At 40.7% G+C, this 12,634-nt stretch overlaps 2 protein-coding genes across 7 annotated transcripts in view; one reads left to right on the forward strand and one right to left on the reverse strand.

Annotated features, from left to right (window-relative positions):
* REV3L (REV3 like, DNA directed polymerase zeta catalytic subunit) overlaps positions 1-8,227 on the reverse strand; it is a 182,120-nt gene extending 173,893 nt beyond the window's left edge. For all 5 annotated transcript variants that reach the window (XR_008505367.2, XM_045865328.3, XM_045865329.3 and 2 more), the window contains exon 1: positions 7,642-8,227. Coding sequence is in view for 4 of the 5 variants with exons in the window: in XM_045865328.3 (XP_045721284.1) it covers positions 7,642-7,780 (139 nt within the window). In the remaining variant the exon portion in view is untranslated. The remainder of the gene's footprint in view (positions 1-7,641) is intronic.
* Positions 8,224-12,634, forward strand: part of LOC135365601 (uncharacterized) — an 81,418-nt gene continuing 77,007 nt past the window's right edge. For both annotated transcript variants that reach the window (XR_010413735.1, XM_064598006.1), the window contains exon 1: positions 8,224-8,604. Coding sequence is in view for 1 of the 2 variants with exons in the window: in XM_064598006.1 (XP_064454076.1) it covers positions 8,368-8,604 (237 nt within the window). In the remaining variant the exon portion in view is untranslated. The remainder of the gene's footprint in view (positions 8,605-12,634) is intronic.

A 12,634-nucleotide genomic window follows, 5' to 3' on the forward strand; every position in this document is an offset into this window, starting at 1 on the left:
TCACATTTAAATGAGGTTTGTAATAATATGAATGAATCTCAAATGCAGCCTTTTTCACATCGAGAATAATATTTCAAAATAACGATGTTTATTTTTGCAAAACATACATGCACTATTAGGCAGCCACCTTGCAGCAAGCTAAATGACACATCAGATGCACATGACTAGGAGATCCAATACAGGCGAATACAGAAATTCAGGCCTAGAGCTGGGCTCCCTGGGGCAATCAACATCCCTGCTACCCTGTGCTCTCACTGTCATTGGGCTACACCTTACACCGTGTAACATGCTCCTCAGGCACCCAGAATATAAACTCCAACAGTAATAGCTCCATGATCCCTTCTCCACAAGAGGCAGCTGCGTATTCTGTGGCGAGCTGAAGTAGATTCCAAGTAATAAAGCACATCTTTAATGCATTAAAAATATCAAAAGGAGCAGTAACTGCAGGTTATTGCTCATGATGGTACCTGCTTAAAGGAACCCCACAGCCTTCCTTTAGATCCACTCCACTAGGGCCACCCTCCAGTGAACCACATAATATCATCGGGAGGCTCTGAATTAGAAGACCTCTAGCAAAATCTAAAATTAAACAGTATTGCAGTAGTCATTTGATAACTGTTCACAACTATTACAGCCTTTTGTTTTTGTTCTTCTTTACCAATTCCTTCAAACACAACTTAAAAAACCAAACTTCGAATAGGTATCACATGCACATGGTAAAAAAAAATCCCAAAATTACCACAATATACTAAAAAAAAATTCAGTCTCCCACCTTTGTCCTCTAGGCTACCAGTTCCCTTCACTGGAAGCAACCACTGTTACCAAACTCTCATATATCCTTTGATATTTATAACACACACACACACACAGATATATACACACAAGTACATATATATTTTATATGTATTTTTTAAACCACACAAATGGCAGCATACTATACATGGGAGTCTTACATGTTGCTTTTTTTTTCTCTTAATAGATCTTAGACGTGGCACCATTGCAGTACACAGTGTTGCTTTGTTACTTTAAGGGTTGCCTAGTATTCCATTGAATAGATATACCATTATTTACTTAACCACTCCTCTAACTGATTTATGCTTAGGTTTCCAATTTTTTGCAATGACAAACAATGCTGCCACAGATATTTTTACATGTTCATTTAATACATATATAAAATATTTGAGGATAAAATCCTTGAATGAAATTGCTAGATCAAAATATATGTGTATCTTTAATTTTGAAAATGATTTCCAAATTGCTTTCCATAGAAAATGAAGTTTATATTCCCACCAGCAATATGAGAATGCCCATTTCCTCTTCCTCTCATTCTTCCCAAGTTATACTATGTAATCAATTGTTCCTAATTTGATAGGTGATAAATAGTATGCTGTAGCTTTAATTTACATCTCCTTTATAAATAAGATTGCACACCTTTTCATATGAATTCTCTTTGCTCATTTTGTCTACTAGATTATTTTCTAGGAGCTCTTTGTATATTAACAGGACATTAGTCCTTTGTGAAAATGTACAAATAAGTTTTACTAGTCTGTTTCTTTTAAGATTTTTTTTCTCTATACAGAATTTATTTTTTTATGTTGTAAAGATCAGCAACCTGGCTCCAGCTCTGTTTTATACTTTGAAAGGTCTTTGCCATTCCTAGATTATATTAAAAATAATTATCCTATGTTGTTTTGTTTTGGTTTTTTTCACATTTAAATCTTCTGATTCATCTGGAAGCCAACTTCTTATTTTTCCAGATGATTAACTGGCTATCTCAACACTATTTACTAAATAATTTTTTTCCATATTAATGGGTAAAGGTAGCATCCATTTTCACAAAGTTCTTATTTATATTTAAGTCAGTTTCTGGCCTCCACTCTGTTTCATTGTTGCTATGTGCCAAAACCGCACTACTTCTCAAAACATTTTAAAATTAAAATCAGTTTACGTATGAATGGGTATAATTAAAAAAAAAAAAAGCCAGAAATTACTGGCTTGCTTTAATGTAAGAATCATTCTGTAGTTCCTAAACTGAATTTATATAATAAAGTTCAATACTATCATCACACAATCATGCATTTGTGTGGATACTTATTTTGGAGCCCAGTATGAACTTCAAGTCTCTTTTGCTGTATTTCTGAACCATACCTAGAAAGCCAGTTTTTCCTTAATTTTGTACACAGTTTTTTCTCAAATTATAAAATCAATACATTCTCTCTGTAAGAAAATCTAAAAAATTCAAAACACATCTCTCAGAAATAACCAACCTTTATATTTTTGTGTATTTTTTCTGCATTTTAATAAATGACTATTTTGCAAACTCATTTTTTTCACATAATATACTGAGCATTGTCCTATATTATTTTATATTCTTCTAAAATGTTATTTTAATGACATTAGTTCTACTATATGAATATGCCCAGTTTATGTAACGACTTCCCAACTGTTGAATATTTGAGGTTGTGCCCTGTTGATGACTATCATCTACTGATTAATTCTTGCAAAAATGCTTGATTTTCAAGCACTGTGGTAAGTATTGACTGTATAATAGTGAGCAGAAATGAACACATTACCAGCATTTATGGAGGTTATTGGGAAAAACAGACATTAATCTCCAACATATATACAATTACAATTATAACAAGTGTTATGAAGGAGAGTTTATGGAGTTTTGAGAGTCTCTGATAGGGAAGGCTTCCCTGAGGAAAGATAAATCAGAGTTTAGGTGAAGGAAAAGGAAAAACATTCTAGGCAGAGGGAACAGCAGGTACAAAGGCATCATTGTGGAAGGGAGCATGGCAAGAATAGGGACTGAAATAAGGCCAATATGGCTGGAACACAAAGAGCAAGGCAAGAAGAACATGGCTCAAGCCATGACTGGATAGAAAGGTAGGGGCCAGACTATATGCAAGACCTTGTAAGACATGTAGACGTCACCACATAAGACATGTAGCTTTGTCCTTATCCTAAATGCAATGGAAAGCTACTGAAGCATGTCAAGTAGTAGGGTGATATAATCAGGTTTGCATTTTGAAAAGATCCCTCTGATTACAGTGTAGAAAACAGATTAGAAGGGAACAGAGTGGATTGGGGTAGGCCAAGGTTAGGAGGCTACTGTAAATGCATCCAAAAATGCTAGTAGTTTAGGGTGGTGATGGATAATGAAAAGAAGTAGATGGATTCAAAAGATAATCAGATTTTGCCAAAAGATTTACATTCATAGATTAAAATCCCTAAAACTAGAATTATTGGGTCAAAAAACATTTCAAGGATTATGATATGTTTTGCCAAGCTGCCCTGCCGAGAGCAGTTTTCTCTTTGTGAATTACCTTGTATCTGTTCCTCTATCAGAATTTGGATATTCCTTAAAAATGACTTAATCCATACTTCCTTCATGAAGCCTTCCCTGACTCCCCTTTTTGCCTGCTAGTTGGTCACTGACATGTCCTCCTTTGAGTCTTTGCTTTCTTAAACACATTTTCCGTCATACTCCAATCAAACTATGTTTGACTTATGTTTCCATGTCATCTCTACAATATTGTGAGAGTCTAGAGGGTAAAAGTTGTTCATAATGACACCAAAAATAGCTCAATATACATAGCAGGTTCTCATTAAGTGTTCACTGAATGTATCCAATCACTATTACCAGATTCTACTGTGTCCAGACTTAAGAGGGCCCTGCTTCATCCTCTGATTTACTAATTGTGATTTTAAATCAAATATAATACAGAAAGCTAACAAAATTTGCTACTCAGGGCTCCAAATGCCTACTAAATAAAGTCATTAATTTTGTTTGTAGTAAATCACTAAATCTCAGTAGTGCTCCTGAAAAACCTTTCTAGTAATTACATCAAATAGGTATTATGTGATCTTAAAATATTTTTAAGTGGCTTAGCAAAAAAAAAAAGACTATGAACAAACAAGAGTTTTATTAGAGAAATTAGTTGAAATTAGTTGTAATTTGAATTGTTGATAAATGCTATGGTTTTTCAAAACTGTATTCATCTCAAACTTAGTTAATAATCCAATTTACAAAAGAAGTGAGGTTATTAAACAACTACATAAATTTATATAGCATTTCAGAATGATCAATTTCTTATGTTGAAAAACTTGATTTCATGTTTAACAGTTAGCATCTAGAACAATCTACTAAAATTTTTACTGGAGGAAGACTAGAGGGGGGAGTGGCAGAGTTCCTTACAGTAATCTTAAAGACAAGCAGCTCCCTCTATAGTCTGTTTGGCCTACTTTGTTAATTACTTGCTGTGTGAACATCTCACTCACACTCTTCTATTTACTCCTACTCTGCATCTCAGCAGGGAAGCTTTTTGAGAGGATAATTCTGTTTAACCTGGTGCTGAGAAAACTGAGAGCTTTCTAAACTCAACATGAAGTGAGTTACATCAAGCAACTAAGCAAGAGTTGGGATGTGGAAACCGGACAGGTTCCCAGATCCACCAGAGTCAGGTCTTCACAATGAAGCCTCAGGATTTTATTTAAAGTGAATTCCCAGAGCAGTCACACCTGTATTCAAATCTAAGTGAAAAAACACAGCCCTCTGCTTTAGTTATTTATAACCTTGCTTCTCTCCATTAAAACAAGTTACTGAAACGTTATTACATTGCTCAATACATTGTTATATCAAAACAACGTTCAAGACATTTTTAAAGGAGTGAAGAAAAGCAGAAGAGGTTTTTTGGTTTTAAAAATAATTCCATCACTCACATGAAGAAAAATTAAGTGATTCAGTAATCAATATCCTCAGTCGGCAAGGGATTAAATGAGTCAGGATTTACCATTCAAATTTGAATATGCCACTTTCTTTAATACCTTTTCAAATTTCACCAACTCAAGATAGGAGAGCTTTTAAACCTAAGACAATTTATTTCTTAAATTACTCAAGATATGCCCTCAAAACACAGGACAATCAGAAGTCAACCGGACTGTTTTCTAAAGCAGAAAAATACCTTTTTGAATAGAAAAACTGAACTAGTAAAAATGTAAGAAACCAATCAGTTCAGAATTTATAATACAAATATAAAATGCCCTATTTGGGAAACAATTTTTTCTGCTTATTTTTCAGGACTCATTTATAAAGCAAACTCAGTTTAAAAACAGCTTTTCTCCAAATCAAGATAATTAAGGGCTTCCAAAATTAACTACTATATGTGAAAAGCTTAAATTTATATGAAAGGCTTAAATTTATGGTACTCTATGTAACACAGATTTATGTTACTATTTTTCATTGTTTTACTAATTAGTAAATACATAAACATAGTTTGTATTTCCAAACAATAAAACGGTCTTCATTAAAAATTCTATCATTCAGAGTTTTACTAAGTCAGATTGACCTTTTATATTAATTATTTTCAGGTTTTATTTTAATGGGTGAACTGGACTAGATGTCTTTGGGGAGAGAATTCAGGAGCAGATAATTGTACAGTTTTTGTTTACGTTTCATTAATACTAATTTTACTGGGAGTTTCTAACATGTTGAAAATGTTGGCTTGATTCTGAAGGCTATAAACTCTAAATGTATGCCAGTGACTTCAAATTTTTTCACCTGTTGAAGAAACAGAAGTTTTATGTGTAAAATGGAGAACTATACTTATAGTAAACTCAATTTGATACTCCTTAACTTTAAGTTTCAGTTTCTTTGTATCAACTTTTATATCCTTCGATATATGTAAAAAAGTCATCCACATTCATTTACATTATGCATTTCAAAGTATATTTTTTGAAGTTTTTTTTAACGGGGGGCTGTTAATCTATTGCAAGATGTCCAGAAGGGAAAAAATATTTATCATCGAATAGTCCTGTGTCTTTTTTATATTGAAAAACACAAAAGTACCTCATCATCTTTATCTTTTAAAGAGTATTTTCTCACGTTATAGAATTACTGCTAGCTCACAGTGAAATTCACCTATTCCACAAACAAAACTACTATAACACAGCTTGAAAATCATCCAGGGATATTGGATGATATCCAATATCTACACAATGACTTGTGTAGAGGGGGAAAAAAACAAACAACTATGCGCAGAAAAGTAATCCAAATCATACAAACTTTAATACATAGAAATGCCACAATATATCCTATTAGCATGTCACTTTATAATTCAGAAATCTGGCTGAAAAGAGCTATATAAACGTCACTATCTTATTCTTCCTCTGTACTTGAAGTGAGAACAAACAGTATATTACACTGAAATTCCAATTAGAAACAAAGCACCAATACATTTAAAAGGGCAGAAAATCTATCCTTCAGAACTTCATTGCCTCTATTTTCCAGCCTCCAAAGTTTCAGGTGTTATACTTTCACCAAATGAACAGCACTCAAAGTCCCCATTTTATCAGGTCCCTAGCATCAAAATCGTTTTCATTATTTTAAAAAGGAATACAAATCTCACTAACAACACTGAAATTTTTAACAAAGAGAATTCACATTAAAAGAAAACTGCTTGAAAATGAGTGCTTGTATTTGAGAAAGTGTTATCTTGGTAGTCCACAGAAACAGTAATAAGATGAAGTGATTAGGGCAAGGAGCATCAAGTGGGAAATGCTATCTAAAATCCCATAGGGCAATACATAGCTAGAGGTAAGAGCATCCCTTTCTAGGAGGCAGCTCCATTATTTCACGTAGGTAGTTCAAAGCATGTCGAAAATCACAACAATTTAAAACCTTGTAAATCTGGCCACTACCTATTTATATTATCACAAACCCCTAAGAGCTTTTGAGAATGTAGCTTCTGTCACTGCTGTCTCCCCACCCTACTCGTTCATCAGTTTTTACTTTAAAGATACGTGTATTTAAAATGCAATACCACAACTCAGCATAGGGGCATTTCTAAATGTTTGTGTTGCTGAGTTCAGCTGCGGTTCTTAAGAAATTCACGTTATTGAATGGGATGTTTTACGTTGGGCAGCACACACGCATTTTCTACTCGCAAGGATCCACGTTTCCCTCAAAGCAATGCACCTGAGGATGCTGCCCAGTCCCCAGACTCTGAGGCTTAAACTCTAAGGAGTCACGACCTGCACTCACAGCAGAACCACATGGTCACTTCAATGCGAAAGATTATTTGGCCCCAGGCGCCACTCTTCAGCCCGCGGCATCTCCGGAAGGGGCAGAGGAAAGCGCGGGCGAGAGGCGGCGAGGAGAGACTGAATACAGAGAGCTGACACTTCCTCACTCCTCTTACAGCCATTTCCAGAAAGGGCACTTGGGAGACGCACGGGGGTGTCCGCAGTCCCACCAGCGACAGACCTCAGAGCGGGGCCCTGTGAACCCGTTCAGGGAGGACATGGCGCGGTCACCTGGCCCATCCTCCTGGGCCAGAGCGCTGTTGGCGGGCGCCCGCTTCCCCCCGGCCCGAGACAGGGAGTCCGGATCCGGCTCCCGGCCGCCGCACGCACTGGAAACACTCGGCGCCCGCCGCCTCCCTCCCCGGGGAGGAGGCGGCGCAGCGCCCGCGCGGACCCTCATTTTTGCGCCTCTTGTCACGCACCGGGGGAAAGGCGAGAAGGGCGGAGGGAAGGGAACCGGCGGCAGCGATACACCGAGGACCGGCGGCGTGCGCGCGGCGGGGAGGGCAGCCCCGGCGCCCGGCCGGCTCCAGCCCGCGCCCCGCGCCCGCTTACCTGCTGGGGTCGCTCCGAAGACTCGCACCACCGGCACCTTCTTGACAGGGGCCTGGGTGAGGGGGGATTGGCAGATATCCAGCCCCTGCAGCGGGCTGGCCATGTAGTAGTCGGCAGTCACTATCCTCACTGAAAACATGTTCGCCGCCGCCGCCACCGCCTCCTCTTCACGAGCGATCTGGCGGCAGCAGCAGCGGCGGCGGCGGCGGCGGCTCCTTCCGCGGCGACGGCCCCACAGCAGCGGCGGCGCCCCCTCCCCTCTTCGGCTCGGCCCCCTCCCCTCACACACACAGAAACCGTGAGCAGCGGCGGCGGGCGGGGCGGTGTTGGCACTGCTGCCGCCGCCTCCTCAGGAGCACCCGGCGAGGGGCAATAGGAGAGAAGCCCTGGCGCTTTCGTCGGTGCTGGTGCTGCCGCCACTGCCGCTGCCGCCGCCGCCGGGAATCACACGGGCTCCTCGGTCCCAGGCTGCAGCTCTTGTTGCCATGATGATGATGTCACGGACGCAACCACTGGGGGAAGGGAGAAGGGGGTTGTGTGTGTGGCGAAGGGAGGGCGGTGAGTAGTTGGGGGAGGGGACGCGGCGGGAAAGGGAGGGAGCGGGGCGGGCACCCGAGCGGGACACCCGGGCGGGGGCCGAGAAGGTGTTTTCTCCCCCGCCCCCGGGGCTCGCAGCGAGGGAGGAAGCTGGTGGAAAGCTGGGCCCACGACTGGCGCGGGGAATCGATGACTCGGCTGGTGGGCACGGCCACCTGGGTGGGGGCAGCGGAGGGGGGCGGCGGAGCGCCGATGTCATGGATGGGCTCCGAGGGGCTTGCGGGAGGGGGGCCACAAGTGTTCGGGGCCGTTTTGGCGGCGAGGCGTGATAAGCGGGAGCTGCGGTGCTCACGCTCGCCTAGCCGACCGCCATTTCACATCCTGCGGAGGAGGCGGGGGGCAGCCGCGGAGACAGCTTTTTACAAGGTAAGAAAACCCGCCCGCGGGAGGAGGAAGGCAAGGCGCAGATCTCGTGCCGCCGCGGCCTCGCGGGAGGGCGGGCGGCGGAACGGGCGGGGCCGAGCGCGGATGCAGCCGGCCCTTCTCAGGTAACGCCGCGGCTTTGCGCGTGGCCCGGGGGCGGTGCGAGGGGCGGAGGCGCGCGAGCGCGGGCTCCGGCCTATAAAAGGGCCGCCCGGGCGCTCCCTCCCGCTGGTGCGGCTGGAGCCGCCGCGCCCCATCCTTTTACGCGGTGCTGCGATGTTTGCCCCTGGCCACCTAAAGGGGTTTGTTCACGCTCCGCTCTGCTTAGCTTTGCCAGGGGTTGGCAGATCCGATGCTCAGGGATTTCCCACCGCGGTGTTTTTCTCCCGCCCTAATAGATCCTTCCTTGGTTTCCTCTTTGGCCCCGCAGGCTGCGTTCCGGGCGCGCGCGTGTACATGTAAGGACTTGTCCGCGCTCAGTGACCTCCCTCCTCTTCTCCCTCCCCCGGCAGAATCCAGGATTAAGAGCCTTTCAGAGAAATGTTCGGCCAAAGAAAAAGGCCCGTGAAAGTCACCGCATTAGATGTGGACACCCAGTGTTATTCATTAACTATCTGTTTAAGGTTTTACTACCCAAAGGCATAAAAGCAAAAGGAGGTAGGGAAGGACTGTTAAACAAAACAACTTTATCCAAAAAGGGGGGTATAGACAGGGGTGCAGTTAATGAAATCGAAAAAAAAAAAAAAAAAGAACAGAAGCAGCTGGGTTGGCCATCATATTGGAACCGAGGGGTTTTTGTCTGACTTGGTCACTAATACTGGGTGTGACCTTGGACAAATAATTTGGTTTCTTTGGACCTTAGTTTTCTCCTCCGTGGAACGAGAGTTTCACTTAACAAAACCGGAAGGGTTTCATCCCAACAAAAAGATTTAAGCAGTAGGAGGCAGAAACCATGGTTTCAAGTTCGAAGTATGACACTGAATAAAGGACTTTTGACACTCATTTTCAGCCTGCCCTAATTAGAGATCATTCACACTTACATATGATGCAGGTGTATTTTAATGGTTAGTAGGTTGCCATGTATTTTAAGTGCTGTGAAAGATCCTCATTTTGAACCATTTTGGTTCTTCAAATAGGAAAATCAAAAGGTTCAAAGGGACAGATCACTGGTAAGCTGTCTATAAATTCCATAACATATAATGCTAATAAGAATTTATGCTCCAAGGGATTTGAGGCTGATTACTACAGTAAATTAGTCTGCAGTTTTCAACCTCAGAGCATGATTATAATAAACATAGGTAGCAAGATTTCTAATATACAGGAAATTACCTAATATTTTTAAAAGGCAAATCTCTTAAGTTTTAGAAGCCTATGGAAGTGATTTAAAAATAGCATTACTGTGCTAAAATGCATTTTCTCGTAAAATAAATATTTTTGTACAAGCTGAATGTCAGATGCATGACACCAGTGATTCTCATAACAGTCTATGGCACTGGAGTTTTAAAATTTAATATTTTGGGGGCGCCTGGGTGGCTCAGATGGTTGGACGTCTGCCTTCGGCTCAGGTCATGATCCCAGGGTCCTGGGATTGAGTCCTGCATCGGTCTTCCTGCTAGGCAGGGAGCCTGCTTCTCCCTCTGCCTCTGCCTCTCTCTCTCTCTCTCTCTCTGACTCTCATGAATAAATAAATAAAATATTTAATTAAAAAAATTTAATATTTTGGCTCTTACTAAGTCACATCTTTAGGGATGAGGCCTGGAAATCTGTCTTAGCAACCTCACCCACTACTCATGATTCTAAAGTAATATAAAATCGAGAGTGCCTGTACTATATTCAAGTACATCCATAATATTTAAATTATACTATTCCTAACTAGAAAAAGGTAAAAGTATCAAATTCATGCATTAACTATTTCTAGAAAAGGGTTTCCTTCCCCCTATCTCTTGAATCAACATCATTGACTAAGAAAAGGCAATTGCAACCACAATTCAAGTCTTTCCAAAACGCCAAGGAAAGAATGTTCACTCTTGAAGAAAAACATTTGCAGCATGAAATTAGGATGTTTTGTCCATTGCATGTAATTGAGTTTAAGCTGATGCTTGAATTGAAAACCTGAGAATACTTCCCTAATTAATCACTATCCAATGTGTGAGTAAGAAAGAGTTCTGGAATTTTAAGTCGGGAAATGAAAATTTTAAACCATCATTTACTAGCTGAATGAGTTTGGAAAGATCACTTTTTGGAGTTTGTTTCCTCATCTATGAAATGGATAGTAATTCCTGTTTTAACTTCTCAGGAATGGTACAGACTCAAATGAGATAACATATGTGAAAGTATCATCATGAACTATTGACATCCAGAGGTTTAACTCATCTAAAGGGAGTAAACAAAATCATTTGGAATTGTCTTATCTACACAGAATAAGAGAAATGCCAAAATTGAACTCTCTCTATCCTTAAGTATTTCTTTTTGTATTGTTGTTACTGTTGAGTGGCTTCTGTTTGCTGGGTGATTTGAGATACAGTGAGACAAAACAGACATGGTCCCTGCTCTTACTTACAAAGTTTATAGTCTAGCATCATAAAAATGTATTTTAGTCATCTCAACTGACATTTATCTCTTCTAGTCCCCTGACCTATACTCATCATGTCATGCTTTTAGTAAAAACCTGCCAAACCTTCTGTACCAATACTGTTGTATGTCTGTCAGTATTTGCCTATTAGCAATTTATAATCTAGAACAGAAGGCAATGGCTACCATAATCTTTCAGCAGGTTTTATAAGATGGCTTACCCAACACTCATCCAGCCCCCTTTTAGCTTAATTTTCTGCACTTTAGAAGCTAGAAAATTAAAAACTACAGTTTCTAGACTCCCTTGCAGCTAGAGTGCTGCTTGCAGCTAGATGATGGTGTGCTGGTAAATGTTTACTAATGGCTGGGGAAGGGAAAAACTCTGATTTGTAGCTTTGGCCAATCTTTGGGGTGTGATTACTCCCAAGCTACCAAAATGACTTCACTGAATGTGGAATTAGTTGGAAAAGATGCTAACAATCAGCAGCTAGCTTCAGCATATCAGTACATTTGACCTCGTTTCCAGCAATCAGATGCACCCATTCAAGACATATGTGTGAAGGTGAACAACATGATGCCTCAGCCACACTCAGGGAGATGGGATTTTCCGGCAAACACCATGGTGGAGATACTTGGTTCTTCTGGGTAGCTGGGGAAGAGTTCTCGCATCCATTTTTAGAGTATAGGTGCTGACCGGCAGGTGGTGTTGGGATGAGTTTCCACTAGAATAGCCCTGTGATGTGGGATGAGTGTTCTTTCTGGTTTAGTTTTTCCTGGGTGTTGTTTATAGCAATGTATTATCCAAGCCTGGTTCTCTCAGAGAACTGTGAACTAAATACTGTCCTTTAATCCCTTTCTGCTTAAACTAGCTCAGTCACGGCCAGCTACATAATTTGCTGAGCCCAGAGCAAAATGAAAAATGTGGGGCCCCTTGTTCAAAAAGGAAGAAAAAAGTACCATTATACTTACTAAAATATAAAGCTTTTTCTTTCTTCTGTCATTCCTCCCTTGACTTGTAATGATGTTTTTTATTTGCTTTTTAATGTCATTCTAAGTAAAGAAAAATTAGAATTTTAAATTATTAGAATGAATTTTACCATTCATCTTTATTTTGTGCAATGCCATTTATAAATGCAAATATAAAAGCATTTAACTCATACATAGAATCACCAAAATTACACAATTCATATTTCCTAGTTTATACATGCATATGCATTTTGTGCTTATCAGAACAGTGTAAATGCTACACAGAACCAACTCAACTGTTTTTATTTCCCTTCTTGATATGCACACATCCTACCAATTTGAGTATGGAAGGACTGAAAGGGAAGGGAACCATGGGTTGCCTTACCTTTCCCCTTCCTTCTCTGTCATCATTTTCAGTATAAATGGTAATACGGGGAAGTAATGCACACTAGTAAGAAAGGTATGATGGGGTTCTTCTGTCACTTGTATTTTTTAG

The sequence above is a fragment of the Mirounga angustirostris genome, unplaced genomic scaffold (genome assembly GCF_029215605.1).
Source record: "Mirounga angustirostris isolate CCGP_5_RB_7025 unplaced genomic scaffold, mMirAng1.0.hap1 SCAF_8, whole genome shotgun sequence".
NCBI lineage: Eukaryota > Metazoa > Chordata > Mammalia > Carnivora > Phocidae > Mirounga > Mirounga angustirostris.